Here is a 20,646-nt window from a genome sequence, read left to right on the forward strand (position 1 = left end):
ATTGCATCAACTCACCAAAACAAAAATATGAGTGAAAAGAGAGAATTTGAAAATCCATTTCCACATTATAAAGATGAGCATTTGACTGATCCAAAAGGACAGGTGTGTTAGCAGTAGCTAATGTCATTGATATATTACTATTTTATTGCATGACATTTTTGTTTTCCACTGTCTGTATGAGAATACAAATGTTTACATGATTTCAGTGATCATCAATTCAAATACTTGCACTTAAATCAATCAAATGACCAAATAATAATACTGTTGTAGCAAATCATTTTCTTCAAAATTACATTGTACCACACAGTCAAAGAGATATAACATTGGACTCCAAAAAAAGATAGCACCAGACTTCGATTGGGACAATTTGAGCAAGCGTTATATCCCTTTTGTCATGTTTGAGGTCTATGTCCAAAACTTCCTTCATAAATGTCTGCCATCAAACACTTTCAAAAATAGGAGCTAGCTAAGAAATAAAAAGAGATGTGGGATCTACATCAATGTGACAGCAACCTAGCGAGAAAAAAACAATCAATAGACAAACAGAGGGCAAGATACAGTATTCAACAATATACAATAGCCTAGGTATTAATGTCAAGCTTGAAATTGTCCTCAATATTGAATACATGCAACAATATGAAAGACCATTCCTTATATCAATGGTGAAACAGCAGCCTATAAAATTGAGAGAACAAAGATACATATTGGTATTCAACACTTAGAAAAAATTACATTCTGATTCATCATCCTCTTGATGGGGCAATTTTTAATCAAACATAAAGGTACATGTACTATTCACCCATCCTTTATATATATATACTTTACATCTTTCATGTCTTTGTTTGCTAGACTTTAAAAACCACAACTCTCTAGTATCTGTATTGCTTTCATGTCGATCCGGCCCCTCGTCGATCCGGCCCAAGTCGATCCGTCCCACGTCGATCCGGCCCAACGTCGATCCGGCCCATATTTAAAGTCGATCCGGCCCAATAAAAAAATATATTTATGAGGATTAAAAATAAAGATATATATTAATTGTAATTCATAAATGTTTATGAATTTTATTATAATGTAAAAGGTGTACGGTAAAAAAAAAATTGGCCTTTGACAAATATTTTCTTTAAAAGAGTTTAAAACAACTATGTTGATTATGTTTTCATTACAAGTTTCGGTAAGTTTCTATTTTCACTTTTTGCTTTAATATAATCAAACTGTAATTTTGTATATAAGTCTTAAATATTTTTGTCTTTGCTTTCATCATTAAATCATTAAACCATAAATATGAAAAAAGTATATAGTTTTTGTCGAGCCTGCGACTTTTGTCGCAGAAAGCTCGACATAGGGATAGCGATCCGGCGGCGGCGGCGGTGGCGGCGGCGGCGTTAGCTAACTTCTTAAAAGCTTTATATTTTAGAAGATGGAAGACCTGGATGCTTCATACTTTGTATATGGATGCCTCATGTTACGAAGTTTCCGTCAGTCACATGTCCAATGTCCTTGACCTCATTTTCATGGTTCAGTGACTACTTGAAAAAAAGTTCAGATTTTTTGTAATGTTAAATTCTCTCTTATTATAAGTAATAGGATAACTATATTTGGTATGTGCGTACCTTGCAAGGTCCTCATGCCCGTCAGACAGTTTTCACTTGACCTCGACCTCATTTCATGGATCAGTGAACAAGGTTAAGTTTTCGTGGTCAAGTCCATATCTCAGATACTATAAGCAATAGGTCTAGTATATTCAGTGTATGGAAGGACTGTAAGGTGTACATGTCCAACTGGCAGGTGTCATCTGACCTTGACCTCATTTTCATGGTTCAGTGGTCAAAGTTAAGTTTTTGAGTTTTGGTCTTTCTTTCTAATACTGCATGCAATAGGTCAGCTATATTTGGTGTATGGAATGATTGTAAGGTGTACATGTCTAGCTGGCAGGTGTCATCTTACCTTGACCTCATTTTCATGGTTCAGTGGTCAAAGTTAAGTTTTTGAGTTTTGGTCTTTTTTTCTAATACTATATGCAATAGTTCAACTATATTTGGTGTATGGAAATATTTTATGATCTATATGTCAGTTACGCAGGTTTTATTTGACCTTGACCTCATTTTCAAGGTTCATTGCTCAGTGTTAAGTTTTTGTGTTTTCGTCTGTTTTTCTTAAACTATAAGCAATAGGTCAACTATATTTGTTGTATGGAAGAATTGTTAGCTGTACATGCCTGCCTAGCATGGTTCATCTGACCTTGACCTCATTTTCATGGTTCATTGGTCAATGTTTAGTTTACTTGGTTAATGTTAAGTTTATGTGATATTTGTAATAAAGCTTTATATTTAGGACTATCAACATAATATCAATGATTAGTAAAGAAGGCGAGACATTTCAGCGTGTGCACTCTTGTGTTTTAAATCTGGGAATATTAACTTGCGTGTTTTTCAGGTGTAAAATGGTAAAAAGCTTATAAATTCTATTTTTTTGTATTATATATTTGTATTTTACATTATAAAGATAGATATTTACTTTTTTTTAAATTCCTTTATAGGAGTATCTCTACTGACGCATGGTAAATGAAGAAATAGATGTGATCTTCATGTGCATCGGGTGTAATTATTTTGTTATTATCTTACAATACAGAATAATGGATACTCATAAAACTTGTTTTTTATCTACACACAACTATTCAAAATATTGTCAACTTTAAAAATATATATTGACTATATTCGATATTACAAAAAAAAAAAAAAAAAAACGTGTTATAGAAGCCTCTTATGTTACCTGAAGAAAAAAAATACAATTAATTATTATAACACATAACACCAAACAAAAGATCAAACTATAAAGACGAGTGATTGCGTAACTTTAATCAATCAGGATTTGATTGAATTAAGTGATCACGAGTGGCATTACCTTAGTTCACAATCATTAGACAATTGTTGAATAAACAAACCGATTATAGACTAATGATTTGATAAAACAAGTCAATATGATGAGTTAAATATTTATTTAGCATTTCTGTGTGTGAATTAAATAAAATAAAAATCGCCATGACGTTCAAAGTTATCATGGAAAATAACTTCATATCAATATGTTGACGCTGCTATATAAACAGACACAATCACACTCATTTTCGTATCGATTTAAAATAATTCGTTGACTGGTACTCCAATACTTCACTTACCTGTTGTCATCCATCATTTTTACAAATTCCATTTATACTGTTAAAATTTGTCACAAAATCCTCCAAAGTCAATATAGTTTATTCATATCTTATTATGGGGCCGGATCGACTTAGGGACGGATCGACGTGGGCCGGATCGACTTGGGACGGATCGACTTTGGGCCGGATCGACTTGGGGCCGGATAGGTTTGGGGACGGAACGACCGGATACCTCTGTATTAGACACAAAAACTAATGTTTCAACTAGAAACAAGTTAAAATGACAATCACTATACAGCAGGATCCTGAATTTTGACCTTCATAAACCGATTGACACATGGCTAGTTGAAAGTATTATTCAAGAGAAGATCTCAACATTGTTCCAGAATATCGCAACAGATATCAGACAATCTCAATCCAACATACTTTATAACATATTTAGCTTAAAGTTAATAAACTGTGCTTGTTGCATTTACCTGCAGAGAAAAGTCATTTCGATGTCATTTTATTATAAATAACATGGGTCCAAGTAATAAACAGGACAATTATATATAAGCTCTCATTTAGTTATCTATGGCATGACATTCTCCTGATTTAGCAAAAAAATCACAGATTGGCAATAAAATTGATTGAAAGTCAACCTACCCTATCTATATTTTTGATATTTTATGCCAGAAAAGCTCAACAGGAAGTCCCAGCAAAGTTTTTTCTCGCTTAACCATTTGGTTGAGATTTGATGGTTTACCGGACATGAAGAATCTCTAATAATTGCTTACATCAACTTCATTTGAACTTTGGTGGATAGTTGTCTCATTGGCAATCATACCACATCTCTTTATTTTTATAATGAAGAATCTCTAATCTGACTTGTTTATAATTACATGTTTTAATTTCGTAATTCAACCATGTATATCCCCAACATGGTGTTCAAGGGAAATAAATCAAACTAAACTTACATATAAATATCAAACCTGCATGTATCTAGTGTTGTATTATGGAAAAAGGGTTAGAGGTTTGGATAAGACAACGAAACATGTGCATTGTATCAGTGAGAAAGACTTCAAACATAATTACCATTGTACCAAACACTGAACCTTATCTTAAGACATATGCAAAATTTTACAGGTGAACAGTTTCTCTTGGAAACTGCTTCTCTGACATTTTTGTAAGTATGTAGTAATACAATTGTATTAACATGATAATGGTGTTAATATTGCTTATACATTGTAGTTGAAATCAGAACTGAAAGAAAATGTACAAAGAGCCATCAATAAATTATTAGAAAAACTATATAGAGGATTGGAAAGTGAAGATGACAGTAACTATACAGTATATACAGGAACTGGAGGTATACACTCTAGCTATTACCATTTTGTCAATTATTTCTTATTTCAAAGTAAAACTTTTATAGCTTACAAGTCAATATCTGTATCAAGTTTATTAGCTAGTGAAGATTTCAATTAATGCATTATGTATCTATAGATTGACATCTAGTAAAGAATTCCACATAAAAAATACTAGGGGCCATTATGAAATTACAGTTAGAGTATTAATGCTCCATATTAGAGGTGACACTGTTTCTTTGAGATGAAGAAAATCAATAAAGCAATGTTCCTTTGCATTTATTTTTCCTTGTGCTCATAGTGATAATGTATAATGAATTGATGCACCATATCCTTTCTTTTCCATATAACAACAACATTACAGTACTTGAGTCGCAAGGATTGTTAAACAGTTACATTACATTTCTTTAGCAGAAGGAGTTGGGTAACATTTTAGTTCAAATCAAAAAAGATTTTTTACCTTCTTATTGATTTGTATGAATATATCTCCAAATCTTCATTAAAAAAACAACAGTAGTATTTACAATTGCCAATCAAATTATTTAACATTCTTATTTTTATTCAGGCATTGCACTTCTTTATATCCATCTACAAAACAAACTTGTGCCTGGTAGCCAACAGTATTTACAAACAGGGCTACAGTACTTAAAAAGACCTCTTCGCCATTTGAAGGGGAGAAAATATACTTTTCTGTGTGGGGATGCAGGCCCTTTAGCTATTGGTGCTGTAATAAATCACATGTTGAGACATGAAGATGACAGGAAATCTTGTCTTGACAGGTAATATTTTTCTCAATTAAAATTTGCACAGATCTCAATAATATAAAAGCTGAGTGAATGGAAAATTCTATTATTTAAATGCCAATGTAGAGGGTCTAGGTTCCCCCTTAGAAAGAAGAAATTATAGTTAACACACAGACATTTAATTTTATTATGTATTTTTTTTCCATAACAGTGTGTTTCCTTTTTTACAAATCTGGATCTGCTATAATTGTAAAAACTAAGTATATGTGATCTTATGCTATACACTTATTAGACCTAACTATATTTCTTTAATACATACATATTTTTAATAAGCTATTAAACGTAAATACTTGAGATAATGTCATATAAGCTTTCAAAAGCTAGATATATTTAAACATGGCATTTAAAGTTAATTTCATCAACCCAAAAGAAATTGACAATTACCTAATAAGAAAAATTAAGTGCCATACTTCAAGACTGGCACGCATCCATTTGATTTTGAAGGGAAACAAAATTTTTGGCATAAAAATTAGAATAAAAAATATTTTCATAACTGAATATAACTTTTGTCATGTTTGTTGGAATATTTCCTTTAATTACTAATCATTCATAGTGTCAAAAAAATGAAAAGAACCTTTTATGAATTTTATGCATTCAAAGCATTATTCTGGATTTGCCCTCATCAGAAACTCTCAAAGCCAAATATTTGAAAGACAAGGATGTATAAGGACTGAAACACACGAAGAGCTTTATGACCAAAAGGGATCTAAAAATAATAGCCAAATCCATCTAAGGTCAACTTTGCCCTAGGGAGTTTGAACCTTAGTTTCTTAATAATTCATAAATTTATAAGCAGGCAATTTTGAGAAAGGTATATATGTTATAAATCATGTCGGTACCGAAACACTGACTAGTTACTGATGATACTGTCAGAGATATATAGTCAACTAGCAGCTGTACATGTTACTAAGCTGACTAGTTACTAAGCTGATGATACTGTCAGAGATATATAGTCAACTAGCAGCTGTACATGTTACTAAGCTGACTTGTTACTAAGCTGATGATACTGTCAGAGATATATAGTCAACTAACAGCTGTACATGCTACTAAGCTGACTAGTTACTAAGCTGATGATACTGTCAGAGATATATAGTCAACTAGCAGCTGTACATGTTACTAAGCTGACTTGTTACTAAGCTGATGATACTGTCAGAGATATATAGTCAACTAACAGCTGTACATGCTACTAAGCTGACTAGTTACTAAGCTGATGATACTGTCAGAGATATATAGTCAACTAACAGCTTTACATGTTACTAAGCTGACTAGTTACTAAGCTGATGATACTGTCAGAGATATATAGTCAACCAGCAGCTGTACATGTTACTAAGCTGACTAGTTACTAAGCTGATGATACTGTCAGAGATATAAAGTCAACTAGCAGCTGTACATGTTACTAAGCTGATGATACTGTCAGAGATATATAGTCAACTAGCAGCTGTACATGTCTGTATGTTTTTTTTTAAAGTTTATCATTAAGTTCCTAGTTATTCATACAGCATCTACATTTCCAACATTTTATAATTGCAAAACAAGTACTTCAGTAAATTGTTTTTTTAAAAGAAAAAAGGTTGGGGAAAAAGAGAATGGGGTTATCATAATTATATTTTCTATTACGTACAGACTTGCGGGGTTGCATGGCACAGTATTTACTGATAGATCACTGCCAGATGAAGCACTAAATGGGCGTGTTGGATATCTGTATTCTCTGCTTTATGTTCAACATCACATAGGAGAAGAAGTAGTAGATAATGCCCTCATCAGCAAGGTGGTACTCACTTTTGAATTATAAACTGTTTTAGATTTGAAATTAATTGAGTGCATTATTTTCCTTTTTGTCTTGTCTGCATCAGAAGTCACTATTAAAAGTAATACTCTTTTGGCAGCTACATTGTATGTTAACAATTGCTACTATAATGTTGTATAAGCCTATGTATGTCCTCTCCACACAACAACGTACAATATATTAAAGTCTAACATTCTACACATACACAGACATAATGAGAACAATAAATTATTTCATTTAAAAACTTATTTCACAGAGTTCGATTGAAGTTATAATGCTTTAATTAATTAATTAATTTATGACCTAAAAAATATTTTCAAATATATGTTAAGTACTTATAAGGATAAACAAGCATATATATATATATATAGTCCACAAACAAGATTCGTTATATTTTCACATTGATAAATTTAGCGTTTGATAGTTGAGATACTTAGATATGTTATGTGATTAATAGAAAGTGAGGCATTATTGTATATTGAGTAATTTTTCTAATTGCTATATTGTCTCTGGTATCAGAAATAGGTCAAGATATTTAGTCTAAAGAGTTCATGCAGAGACGTCTGATTCATATACTTCATATACATGGTTCAATATTATCTCAAAAAAGTTATTTCTGTTTTTGAGTTACTCAAGGTTATAGACTGTATCAATATTATAATTGAAAAATTGATAATAATATCTAATACATTGATCTACCTTTTATTTATGTATATCTAGTGTAAATATGATTTTCAGGTGGCATCTTCGATTATAGATTCTGGAAGGAGATTGTCACAACAGGAACAGTGTCACTGTCCCCTGATGTACGAGTGGCATGAAAAGAAATATCTTGGAGCAGCTCATGGCATTGCTGGGATTCTGTATTTGTTAATGCAGGTTTTTATAAATTAATTTAAATAATTCACATTATATTTGTAACTCATTAAAATGGTGTCAACTATTTATTTATAAATCATTCTAAATACATTTCATGAAGATAACTTTAATGAAATGAATAGGATAAATGTACATAAGCCAATTTCTGGCATTAAATGAATTTATGGTAATTTTGTGTATTAGTTCAAGTATTGTCATTATTTATTGAAACCCAAATGAAAGTTTTCCACAGAGTCATCTCCTCTTGGTCAAGGTATTTAAACTTTTGTCAGTTCACTTGTCCCATTGAATAAATACAATAGCTATTGTTCTCTGTTTAGTTTATTCACTGGGACCTTTAAATTTCTTGTAAGAGAAATCCATCATTCATTGATTAATTTACCTGACCAAAAAATGTTCTTCTTAGTAGATGAAAATACATATATAAACTCAAAAAACTGCATGTGATGTTGTATTTATTCTATATCAATGATATATTTTTAATCTTTTAAATATTAACACTGATTTAATTATAAAAAATTAATTTCTGACAAAATTTTTAGCATTGTTCCTGTTGAAATTTGCATTTTTTAGTGTTTGTTTATTTACAGAAGGCTTTAATTTAGCATCTTCATTTTCCAGTTTTTATTTGTCAAACACAAAAAAATGAATTCAATAGGTACAATATTTAAAATTTTGTCTGAAAGCAACTTCTAATGGTTGAATCCATGTTTATACTCAACAAATTGAAAATATATCATTGATATTGAATAAATACAATATCACATGCAGTTTTGTGTGTCCTTTTAGTATATTGGTACATGTATTTTCATCATTGAAAGTTAAATTTTTTGTTCAGGTAAATTAATAAATTAGTGATGGATTTCTCTTAGAAGAAATTTAAAGGTCCCATTGAATAAACTCCACAGAGAACAATAGCTATTGTATTCATTAGGTGAGACAAGAGAACTTACAAAAGTTTAAATGGACAGGAAATCTTCAAGTGAATCTATGGAAAAGTATAATTTCTTTTGCAATAAATCGATGTGAAAAGACAAAAGTTGAGGTTCAAGCATGTCAATTCAAAATTAATCCAAAACTTTTTTGTGATTCCAGTAAAATACCATTCAAATGAGTCATTCTTCAAGTAATGTGGTATCAGACTCAGCAAGTGTCTTATTTATTGCTTGAATTGCTCAGTTGACCAATTACTCATTAGTAACTGAAAACTTACCTAATTTCAACATCAAGTGACCATTCACCAACAAGGTCAACAACTCATAATCATTCATAATCTATTTTTATTGTCTCGCCTTGACTGAGTCAAAAAGCGAGACATAGGTATGCTGTTTCCGGCATCAACAATGTATTAGTTTGTGATTAGGTCTAGTTTATGGTGAACCACAAGTGGTAGGTCAATGATATTTGGTATGCAGTTGTATTAGCATTGGCACATCTTATTTCCATGGAGATTATTTGGCCTTGCCCCCTCAGTCATGGTCTATTGACTTTGAAACTTTTGCTTAGTTTACATGTATTAGTTTGTGATTAGGTCAGTTTATGGGGAACCACTAGTGGTAGGTCAATGATATTTGATATGCAGTTGTTAAAGCATTGGCATATCTCATTTCCATGAAGATTATTTGGCTCCGCCCCCTTAGTCATGGTCTATTGACTTTGAAAATATTTTGCTTAGTTTACATGTATTAGTTTGTGATTAGGTCAGTTCAAGGGGAACCATTAGTGGTAGGCCAATGTTAATTGGTATTCAGTTGTATAAGCATTAGCAAATCTCAGTTCCATGGAGAATATTTGGCCCGCCCCCTCAGTCATGGTCTATTGACTTTGAAACTTTTGCTTTGTTTACATGTATTAGTTTGTGATTAGATCAGTTTAAGATGAACTGCTTATGTTATGTTAATGATATTTGGTATGCAAATTTATTGGCATTTGCAAGTATCGTTTCCATGGAGATTATATAGCCCCACCCCTTCATCATGGTTCATTGACTTTGAAACTTTTACATAGTTTACAAGTTAATGTTTGTGTTTAGGTTTGTTTAAAGGGAGCAACTTATAATAAGTCAATGGTATTTGGTATGCAGTTGTACTAGCATTGGCACATCTCATTTCCATGGAGATTGTTTAGCCATGTACCTTCAGTCATGGTTCATCGACTTGGAATATTTGCATAACTTACATGTTAAAGTTTTGCTATTTTAATTTCAACATTTGCATTATCAAAATTACAAAAAGGCGAGACATGTCTCTGTGATAACAGTTTATATGACATTGAGGAGTTATGGCACTTTATTTGATGAAAAAGAGACAGGTGTATCATGCACACATGGGCAGCTCTTTATTGTCTCTCCTGGCACAAAAGTTGTACAATGTGAGACATAGGGATGCTAATCTAGCAGTAGCAGAATTAGCTCTTTGCAAAAAGCTTTAAATTTAAACAGATGCCTTATGTTATGAAGATTCTGTTAAGCATTTGTCTGTTGTCCTTGACCTCATTTGCATGTTTATAGAGTTGTCAAGTGGTTTTTTGTCTCGCCTGTGACGAAAGTCGCGGAAAGCGAGACATAGGGATTGATTTTGCAGCGACGGCTTAAGTTAGTTTGATAGGAACTACTGGTGATAGTTCATTGATATTTAATAGAAAGTGGCATTATCATCAGTACATACCAGTTTGACGACTATTTCGAGGCTCCCAGGGTCATGGTCCAGTGACTTTGAATTAATTAGCAACTTTCAATGTTAAGTTTTCTGCTAAAGTTAGTTTGATAGGAAATACTTGTGATAGATCATTGATATTTAATATAAAGTTGCATTACTATCCCTACATATCAGTTTCATGACTATTTTGAGGCCCTCCCCCTAGATCATGGTCCAGTGACTTTGAATTAATTATCAATTTTCAATGTTAAGTTTTCTGCTTGAGTTAGTTTGATAGGATCTACTTGTGATAGATCAATGATATTTTGTATGAAGTTGCATTACTATCAGTTCATATCAGTTTTGACGGCTATTTCGAGGCCCTGCCCCCTAGGTCATGCTCCAGTGACTTTGAATTAATTAGCAATTTTCAATGTTGAGTTTTCTGCTTAAGTCAGTTTGATAAGAACTACTTGTGATAGATCAATGATATTTTGTATAAAGTTGCATTACTATCAGTACATATCAGTTTGATGCTTATTTTCAGGCCCTGCCTACTAGATAATGGTCCTGTGACTGAATTAATAAATCATGTTGCTGTCCATCAGATTGTCTTTTTCTGAATTTTATGCAGACAGGCGAGACATCTCTCTGTGTCAACAGTTTATTTTTCAGTTATTATGAGTTATAGGACAACTATATTTGGTATATAGAAAAATTGCAAGGTTATACATGTCTTTCAGAGAGGATTCTTCTGACCATGACCTGGTATCATGGATCAGTGAGCAAAGTTAAGTTTTCCTGTTTAGGTCTATTCCTTTGATGCTACATGTATAAGTAATATGTCAACTATATTTGGTGTATGAAATTATTGTTAGGTGTACACATTCGCCTGACAGGGTTTAGCCCTTTAAATCTTCTATTCATGGTTCATTGGTCAATATTAAGTTTTTGTGATTAGGTTCGTTTCTCAGGTACTACAAGCAATAGGTCAACTATATTTTCAACTATATTTGGTACATGTATATAGTTTGATTGTAAGATGTACATGTCCATCTGGCAGGGTTCATCTGACCTTGACATAGTTTTCATGGTTTATTGGATTTAAGTTTCGTGATATTGTCCATTTCTCAGATACTATAGGCAAAAGGTCTGACAACTATATTTGGTATATATATATATGGAATAAATGTAAAGTGTAATATCTGCCTGCCAGGGTTTATTTGACCTTGACATTATTTTCATGATAATGTTAAGTTTATATGTGATACCTGTAGTAAACTTGATCTTTAAAACTTTCAACATAAAATTCAATCATGATTGGTAAAACAGGTGAGACTTTTCAGCATGTGTGTTCCTGTTTTTATTTTGAATCTACAATGGATGCATACATCTTTTTCACAGATAAAAGATCCATCTTTCAATGACACATTACAAACTTTAGTTCGACCAACAGTTGATTGGATGATGTCATTACAGTTTCCGTCAGGGAATTGTCCCTCATCAATTGGGAGTTCTTCAGGTGACAAGCTGATACACTGGTGTCATGGTGCCCCTGGTTGGATTTACATGTTTATTAAAGCTTACCAGGTAAAAATTTCAAGATGAGGATTTTTATACACACATCAGTAAATGGACATTACTTAAAACATGTATTAAGAAAATTAGTTTCTTCATTGAGGATAAAAAAGTTATCTTTTGAACTTTACTTATAAAGGATTTTTATGTAGCCTAGACATCCACCCAGTAGTCAGTGCTTTGCTCATGTTGCTAATGGATTGGTTCAGGTAATACATTTTGATTGAAAGTATTTGATTTATAAATTATGTTATCGTATTGGAACTAAGGTTGCAACTCCCTCTGACAAAGTTGACCATTGACAGTTTTAATTGTTGTGTTAGGCTTTTTGGGTTTTGATGGTGTTAAATATTTTATATTTTTGGCTTCCAAAGCTTTTGATCTCAAGGGTACCTAAAATAAGTTATCAACCTTTGATCTCAAGCGTTATTTCAAAAACCTCTGATTTTGGTATTTCGTTATGATTGGACAAAAACATGGTCACCAAATGCAATACATGTATTTGATTTTAAATGGACAGTTCAGTGGGTTTTTTTTCTCCTCTGGGCTAAAAACCTAAAGGGCCAATTAATCTTTCTAAACTGGTGGAAATAATAATTTTTAGACTTTTTACAATGAATTCTCACTTTGTGGTGATTTGGTGGACCAGATGTCATACAGGTTTCCATTGAATTCTATTAGCAATAGCATGGTACATCTTACAATCTTTACAAAATTTGCCTGAAAAATAATGATTTTTTTTATATTTAATTATTTCATAAGAGTGGATGAAATTTGTGGCTACCAAAGGGTATACTTGATTCTAAATGGTCAGCTTTCAATTTCTTCTCTTAAACCTATGGACCATATCTTTCCTATCTCTAGTGGAAAGATTATTGGGAAACCAAATAACAAATTTAACTGTGATGATGTTTTGAAAATTTCTTTGACTGACAAAAAGATATCAGGTACAGTCATCAGTGTATTTATTTCAAAAGAGAACATTTTTTTCTGAAAGGCATTTGAAGTAGCTTGTTTTAGCTCACCTGACCCAAAGGGTCAAGTGAGCTTTCCTCATCACTTGGCGTCCGTCGTCGTCGTCCGTTAACTTTTACAAAAATCTTCTCCTCTGAAACTATCGGGCCAAATAAAACCAAACTTGGCCACAATCATCATTGGGATATCTAGTTAAAAAAATGTATCTGATGACCCCGCCTGCCAACCAACATGGCCAACATGGCTAAAAATAGAACATAGGGGGTAAACTGCAAGTTTTGTCTATTTTGAAAATCATTATAAAGAGAGAAATTTGACAAGAGCAAAAATGTTCAGAATGTTGAGCTCTACCAATTGTCCGTACATGTCAAAACTGTCAGATGACTTCTTATAGGAGTTATTGCCCTTAAATGACAAATTTTACCATTTTTTTTCATTTTTGCCTACTATCTTGAAAACTATAATAGATACAGAGAAACTTTAAAATGATCAGCAAGACAAGTTCTACAAATAGGTCAACATGGTCGAAATCATCAATTGACTTCTTATTAGAGTTATTGCCCTTTGATGATGATTTTGACCAATTTTTTGTGTTTTTGCCTTATATCTTAAGATTATAATAGACAGATAGAAACTTAGCTAGGCAAAAATGATCAGCAAAACAAAATCTACAATGAAGACAATATGGAGGAAATGGTCAGACAACTCCTTATTGGAGTTATTGCCCTTTAAAGACGATTTTCACTTTTTTTTTTGCATTTTGCCATATATGATAGAAAATTATAACAGATAAAGATACACTTTAAATCACAAAAATGATCAGCAAGTCAAGATCTACTAACAAGTCAAATTTTGCCGATATAGTTAAGTAGACTGTCACTCTTTATAGGAGTGATTGCCCTTAAATGAGGATTTTTGTTATTCTCTATTGTGTTTTGAGCAATAACTAAAGAAGATAGACAGAAACTAAATAGGCTAAATTATCAGCAATATAAGATCAACAAAACAGACTTTTGTCATGAATTCTATTCCTGTCTACAACATTGGAGAGTGTCCTTTGTTGAATATGCACATAGACCAATGTGAGCGACACAGGCTCTTTATAATAGAGCCTTTAGTTTTACTACGTAATCAACAAGAGGCTGTCAGATTGACAGCAAACTGGATTTTCCTGCATGAAAATGATATTTGTAAATCTGGACCCCCAAACAGGATGAAGTGAAAATATATGGGGAATGTGTCCATGGGACACAGATGATGCCACTGCTTGCATATAACCTTATAAAGGGACATAACTCAAGAACGGTAAAAGTGACACTACCAAAAGTTGTACTTGATCTAAGTTTTGTAGTAATAAGCAATGTGTATAAGTTTCATAACATTTGGTTGAGGCTAACTTAAGTTAGAGAAAGGAAACGAAAAATTCAGCAATTTTTCCATTTGTAAAGGAGCACAACTCTAGAAAGGTAAAAGTGACGCCACCCAAATTCAATCTTGATCTGTGTTTTGTGGTAATAAGCATTGTTTATAAGATTCATAACATTTGGTTAAGGCAAACTTATGTTAGAGAAAGGAAACGAAAAATTCAGCAATTTTTCCATTTGTAAAGGAGCATAACTCTAGAACGGTAAAAGTGACACCACCCAAATTCAAACTTGATCTGTGTTTTGTGGTAATAAGCATTGTTTATAAGATTCATAACATTTGGTTAAGGCAAACTTATGTTAGAGAAAGGAAACGAAAAATTCAGCAATTTTTCCATTTGTAAAGGAGCACAACTCTAGAAAGGTAAAAGTGACGCCACCCAAATTCAATCTTGATCTGTGTTTTGTGGTAATAAGCATTGTTTATAAGATTCATAACATTTGGTTAAGGCAAACTTATGTTAGAGAAAGGAAACGAAAAATTCAGCAATTTTTCCATTTGTAAAGGAGCATAACTCTAGAACGGTAAAAGTGACGCCACCCAAATTCAAACTTGATCTGTGTTTTGTGGTAATAAGCATTGTCTATAAGATTCATAACATTTGGTTAAGGCAAACTTATGTTAGAGAAAGGAAACGAAAAATTCAGCAATTTTTCCATTTGTAAAGGAGCATAACTCTAGAACGGTAAAAGTGACACCACCCAAATTCAAACTTGATCTGTGTTTTGTGGTAATAAGCATTGTTTATAAGATTCATAACATTTGGTTAAGGCAAACTTATGTTAGAGAAAGGAAACGAAAAATTCAGCAATTTTTCCATTTGTAAAGGAGCATAACTCTAGAACGGTAAAAGTGACGCCACCCAAATTCAAACTTGATCTGTGTTTTGTGGTAATAAGCATTGTTTATAAGATTCATAACATTTGGTTAAGGCAAACTTATGTTAGAGAAAGGAAACGAAAAATTCAGCAATTTTTCCATTTGTAAAGGAGCATAACTCTAGAACGGTAAAAGTGACGCCACCCAAATTCAATCTTGATCTGTGTTTTGTGGTAATAAGCATTGTGTATAAGTTTCTTAACATTTGGTTGAGGCTAACTAAAGTTAGAGAACGGAAACCAATTTCAAGACATACGGACAGACGGACAAGGATAGAACTTAATGCCCCCTCTGTTACGGCAGGGGCATAAAAATAAATGAATTTTTGTAGGGTTCAGAAATGGAAAGGCCAAAATCAATCTAAGTTTCATTTTTCACTACTTAAAGGTCTACAACTCCACAACGATAAAAGCTAAAATCATTAAAATCAAACTTGATCTTTATTTAGTCACAGGAAACAACATATCTAAATTTGAAAAGATTTCATCAAAGCCTTTTCAAGTAATTGCACAGACAAAGCTCTTAAGTATCACTTTTTGCTACTTAAAGGTATACAACTCAACAACTATAAAAGCTAAAATCATGAAAATTGAATTTGACCTTCTTTTAGTCACAGCCAGCCCACTGTACATCAGCATTCTGTGGGTATTGCATTGCAATACATAGTCCCCTACCGGTTAAAAATCTATTGTACTTGAACACAATGCTAACTTGATCTATAACTTGTCATGGTGTAAACTTTATAACAAATATCAAATCAATATCTTCAACATGTTCAAGCATAACAAAAATAAATGTGGAATACTGATTAGTTGAGTGAATTTTCTAAGTCTAAGGACCATAACTCTGCCAAAAAAAAATCATCTGAACCGAACTAAATTTGAACTTGATCTGTAACTTGTCATGGTTAAACTATATACCAAATATCAAATCAATATCTTCAAGCATGATGAAAAAAATGCGGAAAACTGATTACTTTCATGAATTTTGTTAAGTCCAAGGACCAAAACTCTGCACAAAATCATCAGACTGGAACAAAATTCGAACTTGATCTGTAACTAGTCATGATAAAACTATATACCAAATATCAAATCAATATCTTTTAGCATGACAAAAATAAGTGCAGAAAAATGATTATTTGCATGAATTTTCTAAGTCCAAGGATCATAACTCCGCACAAAATCATCACACCGGAACAAAATTCGAACTTGATCTGTAACTAGTCATGATAAAACTATATACCAAATATCAAATCAATATCTTCAAGCACGAAGAAAAAAAGTGTGGAAAACTGATTTGCCTGACTGACGGATGGACGGACAGACAGACAGACAGACAGACAGACAGACAGACAGAGTGCAAACCTAAAGTCCCCTTCGACTTCGTCAAGGGACTAATAATCAATATTTTCCATTGGAAATCCGGTTAAAAATTGGAATTTTATGGTTCTTACAAAGATAAATGGTAGAAGGAATTGAATTTGTCTAGGATAATTTTGTACTCATAAATCTACCTTCATTTATTAGTTATTTTCAGATAAGAAGTATTTAGAAGCAGCCAAGAGATGTTCTTCTGTAATTTGGGAGAGAGGTATATTGAAGAAAGGATATGGAATCTGTCATGGTACTGCTGGAAATGGTTATGCCTTTCTGGCTATGTACAGAATGACCAATGACCAGAAATACTTATATCAGGCTTATAAGGTGGGTGTCACAATTTGTTTGGAATTTTCTTTCATGGTTGTGTGCCAACTGGAAAATAAAGGCAAATACTTATATTAAGCTTACAACATTAATGGAAAGCTTTTATTTAAATCTAAGTGTGAGATAAATACCTTTTTATATATATGTAACTCTACATTTCCTCACTTTGTATATGAGTGTACAACAAAAAATATGCGCCGTAAGCTATTGTGTATAGTCATAAGGGCATTAACATCAATTTGCCCATTTATATTTTGAAACAAGACTTAATGATACTTTGCTTTGCCAATTGAATTCTTTGCATTTATACTAAGGTCAGTACATAAAATCATGTCTGCCTGCACTTTAATGGTGTTGCTGTATTAAATCTACTCTGAAGTAGAGCTGCTGATATTTCAGAGTAGACACTTATATTTCAAACAAATAAATCTTAAAATAGAACAACTAGTGTGTATCTGGCCACCAGAATATCATACATGTATCTCATCTTCAATGGCATTCTTTACAGAATATGCAAAAAGAGAACTCATATTTTACTTTCATGTTTCTCTGAAATCAGTGAATTCTGAACCTAAAAAAACAAGCAGATACTATACAAAGAAGCTATATGTACTTTTATCAATATTCAACTCTAAGGAACAAACCTGAAACCCTTAATTCCAGTAGTTTTGTTCAATTTTTCAATTTTTATTCTACCCAGGAATTTTATGCTTAAGGAGTACCGTAGAAAGGCTTGTATAGTTCGCAGTGGTACATAGTCCGCACCCCCTTCTCCCCACGAAATTCTATGTAAAAAAACTTTTTGTAACTGTTAGAAAAGGTCTAATGAAACTCCGGTAATTTCAAATCCTGTGCGGTCGTTTGCGGTATTTTCTTGGAAAAACCTGTTTTCCATCATCAAACAGAAGCTGAAACTGCTTGTTAATGATTCTAGAACGCTTCATGATTGTTAAAATAAGTTTAATTCACTTAAAAAACAATTTAGAAACTTGTGTATGTTTAAACAGGAAGTTTAAAAAGCACGTGTAAAAGAAGAAATTAACCGGTGAGAGTCGAAATTCGTACATAACAGATATCACTATAATACGACTTTGAAAGTAAAACAGTTCCATCCTTTTGTAAAACAGTCTTTAATATATCTATCACATTAATGTTTGAAGGGTCTTAAGCTTATACAAACCATATTCGTCAGTATGAAACACCAAAACGGAACGAACAATAACCGATTTCGTTTTGTAGTTTACAAATTCTAAGCTGGTTTACGGTTGTCTTTTTCACTATGTTTGTATCGTTTCAATCGAGCAGATACCAGTTTATTTCAACCAATGCATTGAAAAGAAACGAGAAATTTGTAATGAAAGGTTTAGTTTTTATATTTATCAGTATTAATTTGATATTGAATAAAAATAACTTATTAAAATGGATGAGTTAAAATTATTAGTTTGAAAAATGATAAGAGCGCCCTCTACAATAGAAATAACAAAGATGGCGGAACGTAAACAAACCACCTCGACCGCGAAATTGAAATTTTTCTCTTATTTCTTGCTTATTGTACTCTATAGTCCGCACCCCGTCTGGAAGGTCCAATTTTGGAGAATAAAACCGCGGACTATACAAGCCTTTCTACGGTACAAGCATTTTGTACCTTTTTTTACATTTAACAAATGTGCACAAAAATTTAATTTTCATTTCAGTTTGCCGAATGGTGCATTGATTATGGTAAACATGGATGTAGAATAGCAGATACACCATACTCTTTATTTGAAGGTGACTGAATTGTTATAGTAGTTTCAAAACATCATACCATATACGATATGAAAAAGAATCCTTAAATTGAAATAGTTTATAGTCAATGGACATTTTATGTACAATTTCATAAAAATTGTTTTAGTTCAAAGTGAAGATTTAGTATCTTTATGCTCTTTAAACATTTACTGGGAAGTCAAACTGATTTTCATGTTCATAATCCATATACCATATCAGAAATTGCACAAATCTTTTTTTAAAGAAACTAATGATGATGATGACGGATGGCAGTTTATTGTCCAGCAGCAAATTAAATGCATATTTAGAACAAGAACATGTAGATGGGACAAGAATAAGAACCATGCTTTTTACTAGACTGACACACTGATCCAGATTTTTAATGTGCTAGTTCACAAGGTCAATGTACAGTGGAAGACATTTCACCCTACTGGGACAAATTATTCTGACATTGAGCTGACCAGTCTTTGCTCTTACTCCTTTTATCAGTTGTATCAGATGTTGCACTGATTTGTTTCATTTGTAACAAGATAGCTTAATCAAGTGAGATACATATATCTTCAATCATGGTAATTACATTGATCATTATCATGTTAAAAAAAAAAATGAATGTCATATGGAAAAGAAGAGGTGACCCTTGAGCACCTATATATTTGTATGCTGAATGAAAGGAAATTTTATGGTAATGAATTGTTATTTATGTTACAGGTATGGCAGGAACAATATATTTCCTAATTGACTTACTAGATCCTTCCAATGCCAGGTTTCCTGCTTTTGAACTTTGAAATTTAAACAGTTGATTCAATATGACTTGAAGTCTACTCAGGATTGGAAGGCTTGTATGCTTCAACAAACATCAATAGAACAGTAATTCCTTTAAGGCTATAACAACTACTGTAGCTTTTACAATACATTAGCAAATGTAATATTCAGTTTGAAGGAAAATCAGGAACTTATATAAGTGTGAAGAAAGTGATAAGTTTAATACTGTCACATGAGTAAAGTGAAAAAAAACAGATGTAACAGAAATATATATGAAAACCTACTCATTTAATGGATATGTTGGTGTCTTATTGCGATTTATATTTCTGTAATGCCACAGAGTTCTATATACCATAGTACAAATCTCATTGTTGAAAAGATAATACATTGTATTTAAAGCATTTGGTTTGTAGATTTGTCATGTTAGAGTGATTTATGCTTTGATGTTGCATAATAATTATTATATTGTCAAATAAAGCATATAAACTGTGTGTTAGCATGACAAAAGTGGTCTGTCAAGGTGTAACTATTTATTGAAGTCATATACAGATAGCATTCCATTCTGATCCTAGTACTCAATACAAATCATGTACAGATTTCAAATAATCAGTGCTACAGTGATGACTGGTATATATTCAAAATGTATAAAATCTAACTGCTTCAAAAGTGGAATACCAGACAAAGGAGTGTTAGATTTCTGGTATTTGACAAAGAGACATCTTACAGGAGGCTGCATTTTTTTCTACAAATATAATCACTTGTATTACCATTGTATTTTGTATTATATTTTTCATTCACCTTGAAGTTCATTTCTGTGTGTGTTTAATTATAACATAGAAGAACGAGGTTCACAGTGCACTTTAAAAAATATTTTCAATGAATACTTGAATAAAGAATGATGAATGGTTGTTTAATTTCCAGTGGCAAATTAAATACATATTCAGGAGGAGAACATGTTAATG

The 20,646-nt window shown here is 32.2% G+C and overlaps 1 protein-coding gene across 1 annotated transcript; it reads left to right on the top strand.

Moving 5' to 3' along the window:
• Positions 1–11: 11 nt before the first annotated feature.
• On the top strand, positions 12–20,591 carry LOC127728467 (lanC-like protein 2). The gene is made up of 9 exons (XM_052235862.1): positions 12–102; positions 4,382–4,499; positions 5,060–5,273; positions 6,921–7,065; positions 7,822–7,962; positions 12,003–12,188; positions 16,982–17,158; positions 18,853–18,925; positions 19,631–20,591. Exons 1-9 carry the CDS (start codon positions 28–30, stop codon positions 19,705–19,707), a joined length of 1,206 nt encoding a protein of 401 aa, XP_052091822.1. The 5' UTR covers positions 12–27; the 3' UTR covers positions 19,708–20,591.
• The last annotated feature ends 55 nt before the right edge of the window (positions 20,592–20,646 follow it).

The sequence above is a fragment of the Mytilus californianus genome, unplaced genomic scaffold (assembly GCF_021869535.1).
Source record: "Mytilus californianus isolate M0D057914Y unplaced genomic scaffold, xbMytCali1.0.p SCAF_2, whole genome shotgun sequence".
Taxonomy (NCBI): domain Eukaryota; kingdom Metazoa; phylum Mollusca; class Bivalvia; order Mytilida; family Mytilidae; genus Mytilus; species Mytilus californianus.